The sequence below is a fragment of the Helicoverpa zea genome, chromosome 1, assembly GCF_022581195.2.
Source record: "Helicoverpa zea isolate HzStark_Cry1AcR chromosome 1, ilHelZeax1.1, whole genome shotgun sequence".
Lineage (NCBI taxonomy): Eukaryota > Metazoa > Arthropoda > Insecta > Lepidoptera > Noctuidae > Helicoverpa > Helicoverpa zea.
The window spans coordinates 8,114,936-8,138,428 of record NC_061452.1 but is presented as its reverse complement, the minus strand read 5'-3'; the positions used below and the strand labels follow the sequence as shown (position 1 = coordinate 8,138,428).

Genomic DNA, 23,493 nt, shown 5'->3' with positions numbered 1-23,493 from the left:
GATTTTATGCTGAGTTTTAATAAATGTTTACTGGTAGTAAGTGGTTTGGATTAAATGGTTTCTACGTTCTAGTGGATTATGGATTCAATCGCAGTTAGAAATAATTAAGTTAAACATTGCAGAGCATAACAACATGAGTTCAGCTAATAAACATTTCAAGTCCCATATTTATTTTATCTATTAACTCTTGTAGCATGATGTAAATGGAGATGGGACGGGGACACAGGTGGATACTTAAAATCCGACCTTTCAACAAACCCTTGTTTGTCTCTTCTCTCACCCAAGGGAAAAATTGTACTCCAAATAAATGCTTCCTTTTAAGACCTGTCTCTTGTAATTACATTTTATGAGCGAATGATTATGTTATGTAATGGATTTATATATTTTTTGTCAGATTCTAGAATAAAATACACTAATTATAGTGCTTCTCATTTGCCATGACACATGTCACGATTAAAATGATAGCTATGTATGTAGTGACATTGAACCATATAAGCTAAGTGATTAAGCGTGACTCACATTGCAGTACATATGCGGCGAGTTCCGCTGCGAGGTCGAAGTTGACGGGCAGGCGCCCGCGCACCACGTCTTGCTTCAGTTGCAAGAACAACTGGTACCTGATACAACAATACACATATTAGATTACACGATCAACAACATAATATGCTAAAACCCTGTACATACCCTTGTTTAATTTTCCCTAAACACGAAATCTCTATTCACCCATTTCATTTTTCTGTAACTGGCTCATGGAACTCGTCAAACGCGTTGCGAAAAGATTGCCCTTAAGGGGAAATTAAATATTAAAAGACCATCAAGGCAAAGGTTTTCAAAGAATTTACGAGTATTTAACTGCGGCCCTTACCTAAAGGAAGACGGTTCCCGTGTTGTACAGATATAGACGCGTAACGCGCACCGGCGCCGGGGGTGCAGCGTCGACACCGTAATAACGAAATTTTAATAAAACATCCCCGTACCCACCCAGCATTCGCAGCGAATAAAATAAAGAATAAATGAAAACTCCTCAAAATTCCACTTAACTGACTTCAATTGTAGCCTTTGTTGTAAAGTTTAAAGGAAATACGAGTAGGCGAAACTTTCCTCGCGGTTTCAAAAGATATTTTTGGCAAAATTTAAATTGTAGCCCTATAGAAAAAAATTAGCGAACTCTTGTTTTAGTGAATGGTGAATATTACTCGGAGGGGCCTATTTTATAAAAGGTGTCCAATTAAAACTGTCCATGAAATGAAATTCCTGTGTTGATGTTTCACCATTGACAGTAGAGCGAGTAGCGCGCACTGCACCGCCTGGCCCCATTCATTTCATCAGTGCGACGTCAGTTTACGAGTGCACCGCGTTTATTGCGAGAGCGCTACACCTTCTTTTGTGCTCTTACTAGACTTCACTCTGTTTTATGATTATAAAAATTTAATAGTTTAAAGTAGAGCATAAGTAATTCAATTCTATGCACTTAAAAGTAGATGTGAATTTTTAAGGCTTATGTTTTAACGGCAATGTGTTCAATTATGTTACTCTTACCACAATAGCGTACATGACCAAGCCATGTTGTTATTATTACGGTTAACATCCATTAGTTAGTTGTGTCCCATCCACGACACAAATGTACTTATTTACCACCATAAAACTCTTACTGTCCTTGCATCGTTACACTAATTATGTCCCTCTATCTCTCCGCTTTATCTTGTTATATGTGGGAATAATGGGCCACTCTCGTAGCTCTATGTTCTTAATAATGTATAAACTTTTTTATACGGGGTCACAGAGACAAACACACTACAAAATGAGGTACTTATATACGAAGCACACCAGTGAGCACAGCCATGTTATTTGTAAAGCATTTGTCTATAAATAAGTCCGTGTCGTCATTTACGTCTTATGCTTCATTGAATATTAAAAAGGATATATCTGTGTCATTTTATAGCTAGCGTGGTGGTGACAGAAAGCGTCGGTGGACAAAAATGTGTGGCGGAGTGGCGTGGTGCCGAGGCACCGTGTCGGCACTGAATCGCTGACACGAACGCACGTTAAGAACACAGATGTGTTTTATTATCACTTCCTATTTCATCCCTCGCGCTCCTGTATTAATGTGCTATAATATGAATGATGTTGTGAAAGCGTTACTTACATTAGTGCCTACGTGTCGGGACACGTGCGAGTTATACACACACCGCACTCAACGCTTTGATGGAAAACCACATTAATAAATATCGCTCTGTATAATTTGTTAATGTTCAACCATTAATTTGATTTTCACATGCAGTTAGCGGTTTTGCTGGAACTCATTATAATAACAGATTTTGTTTGTAAAGCAACATATGTGAAGTTACATAAGCTTATGTCTATGACAGTTCGTCTGGTTTGGATGCAGGTGAACAGTTACCAAAATCATAAATGTTCTTATTAAAACTTGAACATGTGAGTTTCAGAAACAGCGGAAGGCTGATGATAAAATCCATGTTATTGACGAAGTATTAACAAGCTTTATAAAGTTTTAAATGAGGTAGCATTCAACTTATAATGATATACGAGTATTTCAAAACATGTATAATTATGGTAGTCAGTAAAACATGTTTTGTTGATATTCTCTCGAGATACTGTCAACATATTTATTGAGCAGCTAATTTATTAATTAGTAGAGACTAACAAATCAGTTCGGCAAATAAGAACCCAAAGCAGGAAAGGCAGGAAGCTAATACATAGAAATGATTTTAATATTAAATGTCATAAAACAATTTTGAAATGTATTTTCCATTAAACATAGTGCTAACATTGAAACAAAATTTCGCTATTCATGCAATAATGTGCTCGTGCATGTTGCCTATATTGACAAACAATGACTTGACCGCGATTGTTTTGCGCTGAAGCCAACAACGTTGTTGCCGGCTGTTCAACAATAGATGAGTCACACATTCCGTACTCACCGGGTGATCTCTTCTAGGAGTTTGCATGGGTCTGCTGCGTAGAATTTCACCCCGAAGTAGAAAGTGTGTGGGTCGGAACCGCGCAGTTGTCGGCGCAGACGCTTGCCCGCATCCAGCCAGTGCTGCACAAACGTAACATATAAATCATACTTATGATGATGATGATGTCCTCATAGCCGATTATCGGCTACGGCGGCTGTTCTCATGTAAGGAGATTAGCCAACTACGCAGGACATATTATAGTGCACGAGCATTTGCGCAGACACAGGTGCACTCACTATTCCTTAACTCTCATAGCCCGATGGGACGGTAATCCGACACGACCGGAGAGAGATCAGGCGCAGGACCGACATTTACGTGCTCTCCGATGCACGGGTGTATCAATCACCAGCTTCCAGGCTCCGGGCTGCTTTGTGAAAGTCTTCTAAAACCCACAAAGCGATTTCGGCCCGACTCGGGAATCGAACCCGAGACCTCGTGCTCAGCAGCCGCACTTGCGACAGCTAGACCAACGAGGTCTGAGGAATAATACTTATACGCATCTTATGGGTAATGGATTTCCTCAAAGTGAAAGACGTATTGTGTAGGAAGTCATTTACTGTGTATGGACAGTGTTATTTCCTAAACTTTGATTTGTGTCTGTGGTACATACATAAATGTATAATAATAAAAGCAGTTTCAAAATTAATGGAATACCTTCTAGTGTCTTATCGGCCAGAAAATAATATCAAACTGGATCTTTTTCATATATTTTAAAATACATTTTATAACTTTAAACCCGTCTCACACGTTTCAAATCCGGACGCAAATACCAGCAAAAATACCTCGCAGATGGGATATAATCTCGTAATCCAATTTTGCTACGTCATCTTAGCAAAATGGCTATGCTTTGAACAGCCATAAGTTTTTAAAACCGAACCTACCTTTGTTTGTTGTTGTTTGAGAACATTTTTCTAAGTAATATTCTATCAAAGAGCTTTTAAAGCTTATTTGTTTCCCGGAAGGTATCCGCATAAATAATGATATGGGTACATATCTCAATGGTTCTTTGTTAGTGGGGACATATCTCTTTGTTTACATATAAAGTTAGTTTCCGTCCACAGATTGATCCGGAAAGAACAACTCCCATCACCTGGATAAACATTTCAATCAACCGGCTTAAAAAAATGATTTCTACCTTTGAATTTATAATATGTGTAACGATAATGATTTATTAGCACGGACAACTTACCGTTTGATTATCTTGATCGACATAGCGCAGGCCGAAGTAAGCCGTCTCCAGAAGGTCGAGGTGACGGAACACCACGTCCAGCAGAGCTTGTCCAGTATTGTTATCCTAAAATAAATACACACTGTAAGTTTTCTTAATTTAACCATTACTTAACTTGTAAATATTATCATTGTAGTTACGAAAAGTTAAGCAGACGTTTGACCCGAAGATTTTTGATTTTTGTAAGCGAATTTTCTTACACGTTACACCATTTAATTTTACAACTATGTATGTTTGTTAGGTTTAGGTACTCAAGTCACTAAAGTAATGTCTTTGAGAATTTCTCAGTAAGAAACACTGTCCTATTCCTCTTAGTTTTCCCGAAAGTTTACGTCAAACCCAACAATAAGTAGTTTGTTTTGTTTTGAGATCGGTAATATTACATAAGTAGCCATAATAGGTATCTGATCACAAACCGCCGGAAACTAACCTACTAGAAAATCGTTTGAGCTCGATCAATACAAACCACAACACGGAGGGTAACCACAAAACTATATTCAGTTTTTATAAGTCCTACAGCCGTACTTGCAAACACAGCTTATAGAAACTTCGGAATCGAAGTCAATTATTATAATACTTGTTGGACTCACGTCCTGGTACTTGGCTGCAGGAAGTGATTCTCCTGCAGCCAAGTAAAAGGTTGCCTATGATATGTCCTTTCTCAGGCTCAGACTGTGTACCAAAAAAGTGACTGAAGAAATAAGTCTAATAATTCTAGAATTCTACGCGAAGTGTCTTGTGGGTTTGCGAAAGCAGCTGTAGAATGTGTTTTATTTATTTTGACCATAATCTTGTATCAACTAAAAAAATAACAAGTTTTATCTCCAAACATTAGCCTTGATGTCTATATAATATTTTCAAACATTAATTGTTAACGGCAGCTTCATATCGTATTTCAAGTCATACTTTCTCTAATATCTGTCTGATCAATAAATCACCGTCGCATTTCAAATTCAATATTCTTGTTCCGTGCTTAAGGAATCTTAATCAACAGTTATATCTAGGTTTATACCAAGCACCTATAAACTATGCCACATTAATTAAATTAGAAACATTTATATAAGGTCAAGACCAATAGTTTTCATGCAGAATACCCATTTGAATTTGGCATAATAGCGTAGTTACCTGAATTTATTAGCCAGCCTAATTTAATTTGGCGAAAATAAGCTCTCATTATTCGTTCATCGGAAGAGGAATGCCTTTTAAGAAATTCTTGCCTTCTTGCAATTTAATTTTGCTTAGCTTTACTTAAATGTTAGAGGATACTTTATTTTAAAGGCAACTTATATAAAAATTAAAGTCAAGAATTAAGAACTGCGTTTTTTTTTTTAAAGGAGTATTTTTATCTATCCAATGTAGCAGTGAGCCAGTCGATTTCAATAATTGTTCCACAAATGAGTGATTTGCAATGTAAATGAATCAATCGATGCAGCGGATATGCATAGCTTCTAAGAAACCAGATAGCAATCGACCGGTAGTATAAAGGCGTACTGTTAGAAATCAAATGCTATCACGAGCAATAATGCAGTCGCACTATCTCTGTTTAGCATTTCTTGATGCTCAGGTTTGAACAATTAGGCTAATGCGCACGCGATGGGCCTGGGCCGGTAACACCAGTAGTCGGGTTCTGCGTCCTGCTAACATAATGAACAGGTTCGTGAGGAAGGCTCTCACGCGCACCGTCTCTCTGAGATTGCGTGCGCGCATCGCTTCGCGTGACGTCCTAAACACACCCCAAGGTGCTAGTTTACATTTTTCCCAAACAACTCAACATGTAAAAGTCATTTAAATTGCTTTCTCAGTTTGACTTTTGGAGGTTTTTTTTTTAATAATTTCGGGAAATATTCCCAGCAGTGGGATATTGCGTGAATTGGATGCTCTTGAGGTGCGTACCTATTTGAAGTCTGAGATTTTGTTTATGTCATTATTGGTCAAAAATATTTTAGCCTTCAGCAAGTTATAATAACAATACAAATGTGTTTTTAATTAATTTTAAAGTATACACTTATTAACACGGTAAATTTAATGCATCCGAACGCTACATATTCGCTATTGATGAAACAAACATGTGATTTGACTATTTACTGTGTACATACAGCGTTCATCTAACAATGACGATGTGAATAATGATTGTTCCGTGCGTAATAATATTCAATCAACATTAGTTACAATTATTTTCACGTAAATAAACACAAGACTTAAGTATATCGAATATTAAAAACATAAGCTTATATAAAAGGTACCCATCATAGCTTTTAAGTAGATTCATTAAAAGTTTAAAACATTCACAAACATTTCAAAAACACCTACTTAAGTACGATTAAAATAATGACTCAAAATCCAACTGGCAAAATAAGTCGCAATTAAGAGAGCTACGTGCGTTTGAACCAACATATCACTATAAGTGTACATTTGGCTACAGGATCCTCCGCCGGCTTGTGGGAAAATTGCGAAACAGTTCGTTGGGCTGAATAATAAATGATTTAATAACAGAGCGCGTTTGCTCCCAGCGTACGTGAAGCTCGAAAAATAACAAACGATTTGAAAATCTGGCAGCACTGTGTGGATGTAGTGAGCGACGTGCACGCGATGCCGCCGCGGGCCTCGGCGGGCCTCAACGCTGGCCCACCAAACCATATACTTCAATTTACTTTTCACTTCGTTTTAATAAACCTGCGTAGTCGCAATGTTTTTGTTTTTGCCGACTATAAATAGTTTTTAATGACCTTCGCTTTGCAGAATTCTGGTACATATCTGCTACCGGCTGGCAACAGGGCCACCCAAACATATTTTGGTCAATATGTCAACTTATAAGAAAATTATAATGCATGATTCTCGTCTTATTTTAGTATGTTTTCGTTATGCAAATTGGTTGGTCAAGTTGCAAAAAAGAAAGTCGTTGAAGTCTTTTCTTCGATCATTTTTATCTGGATTAATAATATTCAAGAGAGTTTCTAATGGAACGGTAATTATTTAATATTAAGTCTACATCCAACATACTACCTACTTTCTTACTAAATATTTGATGATATGGCAATGATGGAACTGACTACCATCAGTTATACGAAACCAAAACAGGCAGAAAATACGTTAATGAACACGCGTGCGACGAATGGACAGGTAATTGTTTGGTCCATTGTGCAGCTGATTGCGAAGGGACACGGCAATGAAGACGTCATCAATAAAGCAGAACTAGGAACGAGGTGCATCAACGCAGTAGACCGTGAAATGCCGTCGAGTCAATTTGCCGGCGCGACAATACACGTCGAAGCCCGCACCACTTGCCGCCGACACTAGGCCCGCTTCATAAATTGCTGTGCAATTCCTTGCCTTCCCCTTTACTATCTGAGCCAAATAAAACGCCCGCCCCGCCCGCCATTCAATTGTCTTGACAAAAGAAAAGCTTGTTGCTTTTAGCAATGTAACACTCAATATTCTTAACGCTACAAAAAGTAAGCAGAAGCTCAGGCTTTAAAGTATATTACCATTTTCCACCAAGACTTCTTCGGCTATATGCACAGAAATAAAAAATATAGTATTCCCACACGCATAGCGGAAGAACAGTTTTGTTCTATAAATATTTCTCAAATGGAAAACACATTTATAAAATTGCGGTTTATTTCAGGTTTCAAATGTAATGGTGCGATGAGATCATCCAATCGACTCGTTTACCTGTAATTTTCTATAATAAACTTAAGTATGAGTCTAACCAATTATGGGCTACGGACGGATGCTTCGACATTTCAAGCTGGAAAAGATAACTCTCGTTTGGTCGTCGAATCTCAATGACTGGTCAGTTCCGAACCACTGAAATGGTTGGATTTATGAGTTCAATACAATTCACTAGAATAAAATCTTTTTGTGTCGGAAATCCAATCTCAACCATTGCTGCCATAAATCTGGATATTATTTTCATCTCTTGCAAGAAAAAGTCCTCACTAGATCCGTTAGGAGACAAATGTTCCTTTGTAGATAGGGAAAACTTAGGGAAGGACGGTGATTTATCTAAAATATCCATACAATTTAGCGAGAAACGTCGAACTCTTGTCGGTTCCACTTTACCCAAATTGGATGATTTTAGCCCAATATATCTTGAGAATTTGTTTGACGAACAAGTTAGGGTCTTCATACAGAATGAACAAAAGCATTTGTGGTATAAATTCCTCAGTTGTTTACGGTTACGATGGAGACTTATATGAATATTATCTCAAAATGAGAGGGTTTAGCGACAGCCTTGATATTGTGCGCTTCCAACTTTAACAGATGAGTTTTCAAGTAAACCATTTTAGGTAATTCTGGGGAGGCATATCGGAATCACAGATAGATTAATCGAGGTTGGTTTCAGACTGTTTCAGATAGACATAGTGATGTGGGTAAACATTAGGGACACGTTGATAGGGCCAGAAGCAGGCGTGGTCGGGTCCTCGCTCGCGAGCCACTCTCACATTCACCACGCGGCGACAATGCGAGTCAAATAGAATTTAATATTCATAGAGCCGACGTACGATTCAGTGAATTCATCGCCCGCACCTTGGACCCGAGCTTCGCATATAAAAGACCTTCCTTGAGCCCCTGGGTGTACTTCAAATAATTCGTCTCGGAATAGCTGCATTTCACGAGTGCGGGTTGAGAAATGGAGAAAAATCCACGCGTTGTTTCATGTATAAGGGAAAATTGAAAAATACTATCGGCGCCCGTTGGGACCCGGAGTATCGGAGCCCGTCGCGGTTATGGTGAGACTTATAAAACCTCCCTCGTCTCTTTTCCCTATAAGCATCTTATTATCACTTTGGATGGAAACAAAAACATTGTGGTAAACAAGGCTCCGAGTATTAATGGTAGATATTGTTCGTATAAACAAAACAACGATTCTCTCAATGTCTTTTTTGTTTCCCACTTATGTTATATATATTGTTGGATAATGTTGTGGTACCTGTATCTCGTGCAGCAGCTCTCTCTCGTCGAGCAGCACCACGCGACAGGCGAGCGTGCGCGGCGCGGGGCACAGGCAGTCCATCATGCCGGCGCCGCTGCCGCGCCCGGCCCTGCAAGGCCGCTACGCGACTTCTGCAAAAAATGACGTCACTTTATATACTTCTTTTAAACTAACAATATGCCTACCTACTTTATAATAATCATCATCATAATACAAACATTTTCTATTTAACAAAAGAAAAGTCTGTGTGACTTAAATCCTAAAATGATTTCCCAATACATGATTTTGTACAAACTACGAGCATTGTTTTCAATTCTCCAACGATACGCAGGTAGGCCACAAATTCTAACACAAGAGGTAGAGTAACCTCGGTATTCTATCCACAAAGCCAGAAGTTGTTTGAAGTCAATTAAGGAGTTATTTGCAGTCAGACTCAATAGTAAAATCACCAAAGGGTTGGTCGAAACCAAATATATCCTCGTTAAAAGTTTGTCTGGTGTGGGGAGAGCGCGCACCCGCTTCTGTGTTTTAACAATTTTATTTTAATTAGTAGCAGCGCCCTCCCTAATAGGCGGATTTGATTCGACTGGATTTTTAACGTACACAAAAGAAAAAATCAGTTTTCGGGTATACACTGTGTATAGGAGGATTTTACCTACGTTCATTAGCTGCCAACTGTTGGGAAGCAAATTAGGGAGTTTCAGCACTGTCAGAACTATTGCATTTTGCCTTTATTATATCTCCGTATTCGAGCGTGAGTAATTAACTTCATTAAACACTGTTGTATTCATATTTAGAGTTATGTGTAATCGTGATTGAATTTCATAAAGTTTAATGAGTACAAGTTGTAGTTTAATGAGTAAGTTTATTGTTATGAACAAGACATAAGCCTAACTTAGTTAACAAAGCTGTACGAATTGAAATAACTTGTGGTTTTTCCTACTTTTGTTAAATAAAATTCAGGTTGCCGCAGGATAAATTCTCGGTTCTCGCGTTGCGCTCTTTCCAAGTCGGTCAAGTGCGCTTGGACCCGCTCGATGGCTTTTCATTTTCATTGTTTTTCAATGCCGTAGTAAGTTTCCCGGGAACATCGTAAATTAAGTACCCAATCTCTTAGCGGCCGTGATTGTAGACCCATTGAATTAAACGGTGAAAGTATTTCTGTTGGCTATAAAGGTTGAAATATGTCAGTTTAATGTAATTAATTTCACAAATCAATTAAACCCTGATTATTTATTCATGCGTAGGTCACTTATGTGGCGGTGCGTAGATTTTTCAACCTGCATTTTGAGTAGATTGTAATGAATTGAAAATAGAAGTGGAAACTAGGTAGATGTCATGATTTCAGTACTATGTTTATTGTTAAGACCTCTTCAATGCACCTAAGATGAAGTGAGAAAGGAAAATATAGGTACCTAGTATGTTATGTTGTAAAAGTTAATTCACTCTAACGCTTGTAAGTTACGAAGAAACTTGTAACAACTAGAAGAAAGAGGGACCAAGAATTGTGGAAACAAACAACAGACACGGCAATACGAGCCATTAATCCGAACGATCCCGACAGAGATTAGTGCTCCCGCTATTGACCCCACACCCCGCGCCACGTCCCACACGTACAAAACATTTTCCCGCCATTGTCTGACTGAGCAGGAAGTAAAAAGAGGAGTCGCGATTGACATCGTGGCTGCGCGCGGCGACCCGGCACCCGGTGTGCACCCCGCTCTATCGCGGTTGCACTCGATATTTGCGATTTTTCCTTTGTTTTCTTGAGAAGATACACACGAGATACTCCGATAGAATCGACGAACGCTAGATATCTAAATAACACGAGTCCCCGGCAATGTTCTCGCGCCGCGGTAATGTCTCCACAGTCTACACAATAATCACGTTCTCACGTATAATATTTCCCATGTGCATCGCGGTAACGAGATTTAACAGTTCTTTACAAAGACTCTTCGTGTACACTTTTTAACATTTACAGTAAAACACGCGGTCTGTTTAGAAGTATGCCTTGTTGTTACGCATAACAAGCGATTTATAAGAAACAGAATTTATAAGGCAGAGACAAAGGATTTATGAGACAAAGGAAGAGAGAATTTATTTATTCTAAGAAATTCCTCCCGGCGTTATGTTTTCTATTTTTTGGAACGATTTTATTTCTGTAATTCCTGTGATTACGGAAATAAATATAATCTAAAGGACTTCAAAGGGCGCGTTTTTTGTAAGTATCACGTAGCTTTTCATTCCGCGGAGAGGACAAACGACAGGCGAGGCAATTATGAAGTCGTTAGTGGCACTGCGGGTTTATGTAATGCTAGTATTTAAATCCTTTTGAGTTGTAAAGTAAGGCTGTTATCGTAACTGAACGTTAGGTTAACATGCTCTTCGTTAGCTGTTGTTTATGCCTAGTTTTGTTTAGATGGTAAATCTGAATAACATTGTAAGTGTGTGGTAGAGAATATGTGAGTATCGAAATGTTTCTTAGTTATTGGTGATATAAACAGCGTGTGTGCGAGCGGACGGCGTCGCATGCCGACACGCACTCGCCGCGCGCATACTGATGGCGACGCGTGACGCGGCTGACGCCTGCTGCCCGACACTATCTCAACTGCTTTATAATAGTAAATACTCGTTATCTATTCCACACTTCTAATTGTACAGGTCCTTATGTGTACGTACAAGCAGGTTTAATTACATGCACTTAAAAGGGCACCACATGGACTTAGATTGACAGAACTTATGTTATCGCCTGCGCGTACCTTTATATGATTAATGGCCTAAAACAAATGAAATAATAGTGTCAATTAATTAATAACCCATTAGATGAGTATGAAACCACTAGCATATAAAGTTTCCCAAACCTGGGAGGTTTACAGGAATAATGTTAGTATCATTAGAAGCCAAATTAGCATTGAAAATGTTATACCTATGTTAAGTATGTATTGCACAGAAAAAAATATGTACGTAACTGATTATTTAATTTAGGACTATGTAACATAGAAATCTTCTTATGTCTGTGAAGAATACTAAAAGATAAGTGACAGTTCTGCAATGTGTGATCGAAGAAGTGAATATTTTCGTCAGACATCTAAGTGCATGTCTGCGTCAAACAACTGCTTTCACCGGTGACAAGCCATTAATTTTCGACATTTGTGAAATAATCACATGCCTGAGAAATCTATGCTTGCGTATGAATACAGAACACGTGATGGAAAACTAGATATCAAAGAGTAAAAAGTAGGGTAAGGGGTTCAATATAAATATGCAACTCATGCTGTAAAAAAGATTTACTTTACCTTCCTACTTAGATACGTATATATCTATCATGAACGTCTCCATTATTAAAGCAACCTTTTTGGAAGTAAGTAAAGTTTAAATATGAAAAAGGTACTTTGTACGCCCTTTATAAGGTTAAAAAGAGCTGTTAAGCCCGACAGACCTATGCGAGTATAGAACTGACATTTTAACACCTACAATATCGTATTGAACATCCTTAAAATCGTCACATGCGAGATAACTACAAGTAACTTTGTCCTCCATAGCGACCTTATGTGCACGTAACGACATTGAAATGATCACAAACATGGTACATTAATGTAGCCGAATAGAAGGTAATACACTGGTATCAATCAGTACTAAACAGGTACCAGTAGTTCGTTTGACTAACGGAACGTGAATATTTCGTCCGGATTCGCTGCATGAATGAGTGGCTTTGTACCAACTGCTACTAAATGACGCCGAAACTACCTACGTTTTATGAATTTCAATGGAATGCGTTTGTAGAGTGCCTAGGTATTGAATGAGGACCTCTCAAAATTACATTGCTGTTCATCGGCGAGGTTTCAAAATAATTGAAACGATCAGATTTTACACAATTTTTTATTCTGATACAAAATTAAATTCTCGTTTCACGTTTACGTTTTATTTTGTAACGAAATATCTTGTACGTATTGAACGGTTGTAGGAAACGTGGAAAACAAATTACTTCTACATCATTATTTTCTCAAATTACGAAATTCAGAGGGCTCATGCCTATTCCTATTAAGTCAAATGACCCAGCTCGAATTTTATACGGCAATAACTCGCACGCATTACTCGCGAGTTGCATGTACCGCTCGCGTCTGATATTCAAGCGTTAGGGAATAAATTGATCAGAGGCCGTATCTTGGCGGACGGACGTCGTAAACTTTGTACAACACCGGCCGCACTTTTCGCGCTTCAGTGCGATAAACCAACACACGCAAAATTACATCGATAAGGCAAGTTATCGTGAGATTTTCTTCAGAGCGCGCTGCAGTTTGACTCTAGCCATTCAGGGGAATAAGGAAGTCATTTTCAGAGATTTACTTCATGTTTCTTCTTTATATTGTTGATATTGTGGGTTGTAGAGAACTTCACAAACGCCCATTATACACCCACTCAGTATTATTCAATAGTCAGTTCTGAATATAAAATGTCATGCATTAAGCACTATATCCTTGAAATAAACTTAACAGATGACTTGGATCCGAGTAGTTAGCTGGAAAGAAGCCAAAAACAGGGTTGCGAATAGCGTATAAGTAGGGACTTATACAAACACATAGACCTAGGACATGTGTGAGTACACTTTGCTTAGGTAAACCTATCCAATAAAATGTTAACAACATTCTCGCGGTACGAAATAATCATGCAGACCTCCAATCGGTTGGATTGGCGCTTAAAATTACTCAAGCCTGACTCATAGCGTAATACGTTCCAAGTACTCCCAGACTCTTCAACGAAAGGTTTTTTCTTTCTGTTGAAAATTAGTAGGTACATTTATTATTATGAGTAATTTCTGGAGTCTCAAATTAAGGCAGGTAGCCCGCGGCGCTCGCAGCAACAATCAGTGGAGCGGCTCAGAGCATCCCATATGAAGGCTCACCTCGGTTTGCCCGGCTCCGCCCACAGTTTAACATTTTTCGACTCGCCTGGGAATTAATACTAGTTCGTTGCATTGTTTATTATAGACCACTCTAATTATACTGTCATTATTATTTTCGACTTAAGCCGAAGAGCGATGTTGTGGTTTTATTTTGTTCGTCCGTGATTACCATTAAAGGGTCAACGTCTTTAAATTGTTTTGTACAAAATTATCTGGATACTAGATAGGCTGTCGATACAAAAACTAATAAAGCTTGCATGTGAAACGTTGTTAGCGGAGCTCTATACAAAAGCTCTGTTCGAAATATTGGACGGGATATATTTTGAAATTCATTTACTTATTGCTTTGTTTTGCATTGACATTTGTAACCACACAAGGCAAAAAAAAGCTCTATTTTTGTACAATAGGTAAATAACCTCTTATCGTGTAACAAACAAACAACTTCATCCATAACGCTTGATATAAAAATAAATAAAAATGCATGAAAACAAAACATTTGGCCTGTTTACTTTGTTTTTCGCAAGTGACGTCGAGCGGGTACATTAGCATTAAACACATATAAAATTCGCACGCTCATAACTGCGCGCCTCAATCCGCAAGCTCGGAAACCGTATGAACGAGGAAATTGTGAGATCTTTATTTTTTGTGACGTAATAATAGAAGCGTTAATTAAAAAGCTGCAGTTATCACATAAGGATTCTTAAAGCATTGTCTGCTCTCTGCCCGAGAGAAGCGCTCACTTGCAATTTTAATAAATAAAAACTCCTTTGAAGAATTATTATGAGCGTGTTGCAATTTCTTCTTTTTAAGACTGTAAGGAATCGAGAAAATTATCTGGTCTCCTTCTGAATGTAAACTGAGTATGTTATAAATCAATACTTTGTACTTTTACCCCCAGCTTCACGGTTTTACTGTATTTGCTGCACCGGTAAATATTTATAACAGATTTAAACTGTGCTTTAGCGCCTGCAAAGAGCTTTTGGCAGCAGAAAGATTCGTAAATATGAGAGATGATAGGTACCGCTAAAGTATAATATTAACGGCCCTCGTGGCCTCACCTGTCTCATAAAGTTACGTTATGTTACACCTTATCACTTACTTCTTCGTACACTCACGCTATACACATTTGAGCTTGTTAAAACTGTTCTATATGCAAGGTAAGTTTGAATGTTTACGCCTACAAACGTTTATTTGATTACCTTCGCCTATTTCTTAGATCGATCTAGGCTGTAGTTAAAAGCAATCGCCAATAATCGGTAAGTTAAAGATTTATTGCATGCCTGTGGTATGTGGGTATAGGTACATTGAGCGCAAGTAAAGTAGTATGCCTTGTAGAGGTTGCTGGTTGTTTGGGTAGTCGGCAAAGTTTGAACTCATAACTCACATAGGCGGCACATAAGAAGGAAGTTGAAACAAGCTCGCGATTAACATACTCAGTGCGTTTCAACGTAGCGCGGCGCTTCTCCACCTTGTATGAGTGAGCAACTAACGAAGAACCCCTCTAAAACTTTGTTTTACGTTCGCACCGCACTCGCTTTGTGAATTAAAAGCGGTGCTCCTTTCGCACTAAAACGCCCCTTAATGAAACGCGATCGTCGCAAATTCGTCTAAATTTCCGCAACAATGAGTACGCCAGGCGTCGTTTCGCAGACTGCGCGTTACTCATCCGCCCGCATAACGAGAGGTTAAATTAAATAACAACGAAACTTTGAGAATCCCTGGAGTCGAGTGCTGTAGCGATGGAGCTATATTATTAGTTCGATTCCTATTGGAAGTTCCCGACCGCAAACAGCTCGTGACGGGTTCCACTGTACGGAACCAACTTACCTACTGCTGCGCACCAGTTTGCTAAACATTAAAACTACTAAGCACTTGTGAACTCTGGCGCGGACTTAACATTTAATTCTGGTTTTTATTTGTGTCAATGCACCGGAGAAAAGAGTCAAGTGTGAGTAGCACTTCCGTTAGGTACAGGTGTTCCATATCTACCTGATCAATTTTAAATCTACAATATCTTCCCTCCCTGCTAGCAAACAAGAACTTCTTATTTTGGACGAGTTTGTTTTTAGAGTTTTTTATGTATCGAAAAACTATTACTTTCACTTTCATAAGTTTTTATTTGATACTCAACAGAATGATTTGGCCTCCCCCAGCCCCATGAACAAAATCTAACTTTTTCACTTTACGTTTATTTCAAGCCGCTCCGGTGGTGTTGTTGTTTTACCAACAACCAACAGTACCCCTATTATACAAATTTAATACCGAATTTAAAGCCTGCCTGTTTTAATAAACACGTCTGGCCTTACTACAAAAACTTTAACAACTGTTTTACACTTGTCTAAAAAAAATGTGTCTCCAAAATGAACCTTATGTCAACGTCATAATTTGACATTTTTTTAGACAAGTCTTGAACTGACGTTAAAATTTTTTGTGGTACGTTGGGTCATGTTTTAGTATTTTCATTTCCTAAAGCAAGTAAGTATATTGCTTTAAAAAGAAAGATAGAAATTCTGAAATCTATAAATAGATCCAAAGTATTAGGTACGAATACAGATTACCATAACGCAGCTAAATTACTTTAATTCTGGCGCCGCTTATTGGAACGGGAACGCTTTGACAGACACGATTCAATCTGGTAATCGGAAATGGGCATTGTTGCAACAAAGGTCCCATTGTCCTCCGGCAGATAACCCCCGCGCCCGCGCCGCCGCCGCTCGCCTCATGCTCGCGAATATTCATGCCGCAGCCAATACAGCACCGCGCATACAGATTCCAACATGTCCCTCACAATAAATAGAACCTATTCGAATCTACTACACGTGGCCGTATTCATATCGAGTTGTAAACGACTCTTCGGAACTGCGGGAGTTTCAAGAAAAAACATAAAACGTAATTATGGTGGTAATCTACTTTCCATACCTTGCACGGGTTTGGCTTTAAACTCTAAACAATTAATTTTTTATCCAAATGCAAAGAGAATGAGAATTTTGGGCCTAAAAACACCAGCAGCTATATTGCCTAATATACAAGAAATCCCAGTACATAAAAGGAAAATACTCTAGTCACTTGCGATCTATTCAAATTATTTCGATTAATTTTCTCGCCACCATGCAGTATATGGTATGGTATAGGTATATGTAGATGATTAGAGACGATAGTCTCCTGAAGTCGGTTGGCGAGATATTTAGTAGCTTTAAGAGAAACTTAAAAACTGCAAATTTAAATATTTCTCTTTTTGCTTTGACTTTATGTCTCAAATACTGAACATAATATGAATCCTTAATACTTTTATTTAATACTAGCCGTTTTCCCGCGATTTCACCCGCTTCCCGTGGTAACTACTGCCGTACCGGGATAAAATATAGCCTACGTTACTCGTGGATAATGTAGCTTTCGAATGGTGAAAGAATTTTTAAAAACTGTCCAGTAGTTTTTGAACCTATTCATTACAACTAAACAAACAAACAAACAAACAAAGTTTTCCTCTTTATAATATTAGTATAGATACGTGAGTATTCAGTACCATTTCCTTGAAAATACATAAAAGTGGAGGATTCACCAGGAGGTTCTTGCGTAGTGTTGTCGCAAAACTGCCAGTATAAAGACGTTTTTCTCGGAAAGCAAGTTTCAGGGAAACTCTAAAATATTACTCTCAAAGGAACTCTTAGAAATTACATTATTCAGGCACTTTTATATTTGCATGAAATCACTCTATTCTGTTTATTATCTTGTTTATCTGAAGGTACTCATACACGGCGGGGTTAGTAGGTCCCTTCGAGTAACAAGAACAATTTGTAATCTTGAGATATCTTAACAACCAGAGGACAAAAGAGTAGTAGAAGTCAAGGGGTCGATTTTCGATGGTATTGAAGTGGGTGGTCTGTTGAGTGGACCGCGATTTACAAATCTCTGGCGAGGACAAGAACCCTCTTGACCCTCTCGTAAGGTGCCCGAATGGCTCCCGAATACCGACTTACGTACTATAAATTATACGAAGAAATTCAATTATTATACACCTAGATAGTGCACATTATGTTTCCGTTAATCTATGTTATTGCATTTAATATAATACCTACCTATATACAAAGTATTAATTGAAAATACGCCATAATTCATCTCTATATGGTGATGGCGGTGTTATTAAGTTGGCAATCCAATAATCGGCAATTTAATAGTTGTAGTGCCTAATGATAATGGCAATAGGATATCGTAAAATTTCGATGTGCTTTTTATCTCAATGATATTTCTAATGAATATAATTACTGATATGAGAGTATCACATACATATTAATAAAACGGCACACAAAGACATGATTCAAAGCGAAAGCTATAAATGAGATCGACCTCGTTATCACTGACAGGCAAAGATAGAGAGAAAGAAAGATGGTATTCCCCAAGAGACCGTCTTCAACCAAAGGTACCAATATGTTACATTGGGACCCAAATGTAACATTTGTTACCAACAAGTTTACTAAATTAGGGTGTCTCACAAAAAATTGCGTTAGGCAATATACCATTAGGGTCTGCAAAAACAAAGTTATGTGCTTCATCAATGACTACTTTTCGTATGACTATATTATGTAATATTTTTTTACATCTTCAGTAGAAAAAAAAGGAAGGTCCACCTTGAGCGCCTGCAGTGCTTACATCGTTGTAATGGGTCGTTAGAGCCCTAACGTTGAGTTACCTCTGGTTTGTAATGTACAAACTTTGTCGTAAATAGGCCCCAAAAGTACATGAGGCTACTGTATAATCAGTTCCGCTACGAAACAAAATGAGATTATTGCCAAGGTGAGGTAAGTGCGGCCAGCGATGGATGCACGGCGCCGTCGACCGAGGCACCGGCGGCGGCCATTCAACTCAACCGTGGCCTCGCGCTGTGCCGGCCTTCATGGAAAACACTGCCGCTCAACAATTGTCCAGCACCACGTTATCCATTCATAATACCAATTGCCCAAACAATGCGTGTGATACCCTAAATCCAATACCCGTTAAATTCGATAATTAACTTAAAACGAAAGAGAATGGTCACGCATCATAAAGTTATTAACCAAGTGAAATTCTAAGAATGAACTTGACATGCTACCATCCATACAAACCACACTGTTGACGCTGATACACCACCTGTACGTGTACACCACACATTGTACGTACAAGATAAACATAACGAAAACAAAGTTGAGAAAAAAGTGCTTACTTGAAACTAAGTCCAAAGTTGTCCAGTAGACGGTTCAGGCTGAACAGTAACATACAGAGTTGTAGAACATCGTAAGTTAAAAAGCAAGACAATTTTTGCACTTAAATCGTACTTGACGACATGACTGACAGAGCCGGTATTCTCCGAACACTTCACGACACTTTTATTAAGTTCACATTTTACAATGTTGTAACATAAACTCGTCTTAAACTTATCAGTTAATGAAGTTTACACCAAACTGGGGTCACAAGTGTAATATACAAAAGGGATGATATCGCGAGCGCAACTTGGTGGTTGTGTGCGGCAGCGTGCCACCTGCCACTGTTAGCGAACACGAATCTACTGCCGCCGGCCACTGCCTGCCGGTCCCGCGTTCACAACTCCAGCTCACCATGACACTACCGTTTCGCGTTCCCACTCTATCATTTACATTTTAGCACATACATTGATGCGTATACAGTAGCTCTCTGACTCACAGTTCATATCTAACAGGCAATGGATTACGTATACCGAAATTTTCGATCCCAGATCTGTTGGCAATGGCTTGAGCTTTGCGTGGGAGGGAAAAGCTCGCTCGGCTCGCTTCCTACGGAGCTATTTTGTTTAAGTTAAACGCAGCGCCCTCTGTATGAGCTAAACGGAATAACGACAGCGCCATCTACTTGATGCATAGGATAACAGTAACTAAGCATAGTGTGCTTATGCCTCTTGAAAATGTCGTATGAAACTTGAAAGCCTCAGTTACGATAGGTATTTATTTTGTTCATAGAGGTGGCACTGCTATAGACAACGTTAGAGCAAACTGTGAATAATTCATGATGATAATGATTTTAAAAAAGATTGAACAAAACTATTGATCGTATTTAATTCTTACTTCACATAATTATTTTGTTTGCAAATAAAATACATAATATGACATTTGAATGGGACGTTCAAATAACGTCAAGTAACAAACCCATGAAAAATAAATAAGTTTTAATTAAAAAGGTTTTCGTTAATTATTGTGGTTTATATTAATAATTGTATGCTGTTTTTATATAATAATGCAAAACGAATATTCTTATGTTATTACTGATATTTTATTAATTTCTACTATAACGATATTCATTTATACTTAATTATACTATAGATACATTTATTTATACTCAATGGTAAGCATGACACTAATTTATGTTTGCAATAAAAATGTAGCTTGCCTGATAGCTATATACCAAGCAAAACATGAATAACAATTTCTTAATTTAAAGTAATTAAAATAAAAAAAATATACAAGTGTCGCTTCGTGATATCATCGCTAAATCAATTTTGTATAAGTTATTTTGTCTAACATGTAGGCACTAAAAAGTTGACCATGTGTGTATTTAGCGACTTCTGCCCATCTATGCTAACCTATACTAATATAGTAAATATAAAAAAAGGAAACCCTAAAAGGTTCGCTGAAAAAAATGCTGCATACTATATTACTGTAACTGCCTCGTTGGTCTAGCTGTCGCAAGTGCGGCTGCTGAGCACGAGGTCTCGGGTTCGATTCCCGAGTCGGGCCGAAATCGCTTTGTGGGTTTTAGAAGACTTTCACATAGCAGCCCGGAGCCTGGAAGGTGGTGATTGATACACCCGTGCATCGGAGAGCACGTAAATGTCGGTCCTGCGCCTGATCTCTTTCCGGTCGTGTCGGATTGCCGTCCCATCGGGCTATGAGAGTTAAGGAATAGTGAGTGCACCTGTGTCTGCGCAAATGCTCGTGCACTATAATATGTCCTGCGCAGTTGGCTAATCTCCTTACATGAGAACAGCCGCCGTAGCCGATAATCGGCTAGGAGAACATCATCAACTACGATTATTTGTAAGAGCATACTAAAAAGACGTGTTTCCTAATCCCAGTGAATAACTATGATATATGTATGTATCTTCAAATAGCAATAGCAATTTTTAACGACCACCATCAATGATCTTTAAACTTCAAAAGATAACATAAACAAAACCTCAGAATTGGCAACCTTATGACCACAATACCAGTCATGTTTCAACGGTCTCATATCGTTTATGTAAACGAATGACTCATTTGAACGATTCAATAATTTAATATTCTATCAACGGTAAACATTTCTGACTCACTCAACTTGTTATTAGTGAACGTGATAATATTCTATGGCTACTAAGACCTATGTATTGCTAAATATCCTAGGACTCCTATCTTTGTATTAATATTAATGAATGCTTTGTTAGAATTTCTCTAAGTAAACCTTTACATTATTTTGCTTTGCGCTCCATATGCAGAAGATCCCTGAAGAGTTCTGCTTCTTATAATGATTTGATCATTCGCGAATACAATTATTAACTCCTGTTTGATGCACACCTAAAATAAGAAAAAACGGATGTCACGAATTAATCAACGATAAATAATTATAAAGAATATTTCATAGATTTTTCATGACTGATCAACATAATGACAATTTATTTACTTTGTGTGGCTTCTGCTTAAATGCTTTGTAATAACACAGGAATTTTGACCATAGTTAATATCACCAGTAGTACGTCTATGTAAAATGTTACCTACAGATTTTTCATAGGAACTAAGGAAGCATAAAAGCTTCCCCCGATGCGCGTTTAGTTCACGCCTCAGCGGGTAGCGTTTACACGATAGCTGCAGGGTTGAATTATTTGCTTCCTGACTCCCCTAAGGCCGACGCTAAGGTTAGCTTGCACTACAGTGTGCAGTTATCCTTAAACTATTACACTCTGAGCATCATCACTCTGTAAACTCTGAAGATACAATTTAATATTCATGAAAATAAATTATGAGTTTTCGAATATTTTTCGGTAGGTAATAAAAAGAGCTTTCAATGTCTTAAATACAGTGGACTTTTAAGAGGGAAAAGAATCTTTGCTTGATACCACAGTTAATTTTTGTCATTCTAATTCAGTTAACATTTCATTGTTTGATGTAAAGAACATCGAAAATCAATTAATGTTAAAATGCTTGCAAAATTCCAGTTTAAAATAAAAGAGTACAGATAACAAAATGGTAACCATTGGATTTCGCGATACGGGTTTACGTATCGAAATACATTTTTAGTTGGTAAGTAAGTAGGTATTGCTAAATGTGCAGTTTTAAGGCTTGAATCAATCATTCTAAATTCGCAATATAATTTATAAGAAAATAAATTGAAGAAACCTAGAAAGTGCAATGTGCATCATCTAGCTAGAAGACATGTATATTTTCCTGATGTTGGTACCTAATTGTATTGAGACTGAATGGAATTGCAAAGATTCCTACAAATTGAGTACGAATTTTAGCATATTGTTAATTAATACCTCTCATGCAAACTCCCATCTCGGTTGTAAATGTAAAAAGTCAGGCCATTTAAATTCAACAAAGAAAATAGTACCCATCATTCACGTCACTTTGGGTCATTTGCGTAACATAGCGTACATGCAACATAAGGGCGAAAGTATGTATTAGAACAATGAATAGGCTATATCCTTTATGGTCCAGAAACTGCGTCCGGCCTAGATGTGCGCGGTCGTGTCCAAGCCGTAGTGAAAGTACGCCATTGTTACGGTGACATACGTACCCGAGCCTTGTAAGTGCAATATGCTGTAATTGCGGCATTGCCAGCTTAAACGACCGCTAATGTTCTTGTTCTGTGTTTCTTAGCTCTTTGTATCTAAAACGACTTAATGATGACGATAATACAGCTAATGCTTTAGCAGTTGCCGCTCTGTTGCAAAATGCAGGCTACCTACGTTATTTGTAGAAGTTCTAAGATTTCTTTTTCATTTAGTGGTTAAATCTTGATCGTTGAACTCATTACAATTATAATACATATGATGTAATAGAGTAATTTTTCAGCAAGTCATATAGAAGGCAGACAGATGTGAATGAATAAGTCTCAGTCAAAATGATACGTGTGATTATGTTTAACAAATCATTTCCAAGGTTATTTAAACAGCGGACAAATAAGCGACTACCAGTAATGGCACATGTTTGGCACTTGGCGTGCCCACGACACAAGACACCTTGGTGTAAGACGTGACCGGCGAGGTACTAACAATTATTGTCCTTACCTTATTAGAATATATTAAAGCGTTTAATGTGTGGGCTTCCCTAATACATAGATTTAGAACGTTTAAAATGTTGAGCACGCGGTAGTTTGATACAAAAACACCACCAAATCCGAAATATCCGAAGGAGCTTGAAAGATAGCCAAAGCCATTACAATAGGTGTGATTTTTTTTAGTATT

General features: G+C 38.1%; 1 protein-coding gene across 7 annotated transcripts in view; it reads right to left on the bottom strand.

The window, feature by feature from the left end:
- Positions 1 to 19,581, bottom strand: part of LOC124631291 (band 4.1-like protein 4) — a 36,866-nt gene extending 17,285 nt beyond the window's left edge. For all 7 annotated transcript variants that reach the window (XM_047165622.1, XM_047165646.1, XM_047165630.1 and 4 more), the window contains exons 1-5: positions 19,249 to 19,581; positions 9,146 to 9,279; positions 4,174 to 4,278; positions 2,943 to 3,064; positions 520 to 617 (exon numbers count right to left, since the gene is read on the bottom strand). In XM_047165622.1, coding sequence (XP_047021578.1) covers positions 520 to 617; positions 2,943 to 3,064; positions 4,174 to 4,278; positions 9,146 to 9,232 — 412 coding nt within the window. In that variant the 5' untranslated portion in view covers positions 9,233 to 9,279; positions 19,249 to 19,581. The remainder of the gene's footprint in view (positions 1 to 519; positions 618 to 2,942; positions 3,065 to 4,173; positions 4,279 to 9,145; positions 9,280 to 19,248) is intronic.
- Between the last annotated feature and the right edge of the window lie 3,912 nt (positions 19,582 to 23,493).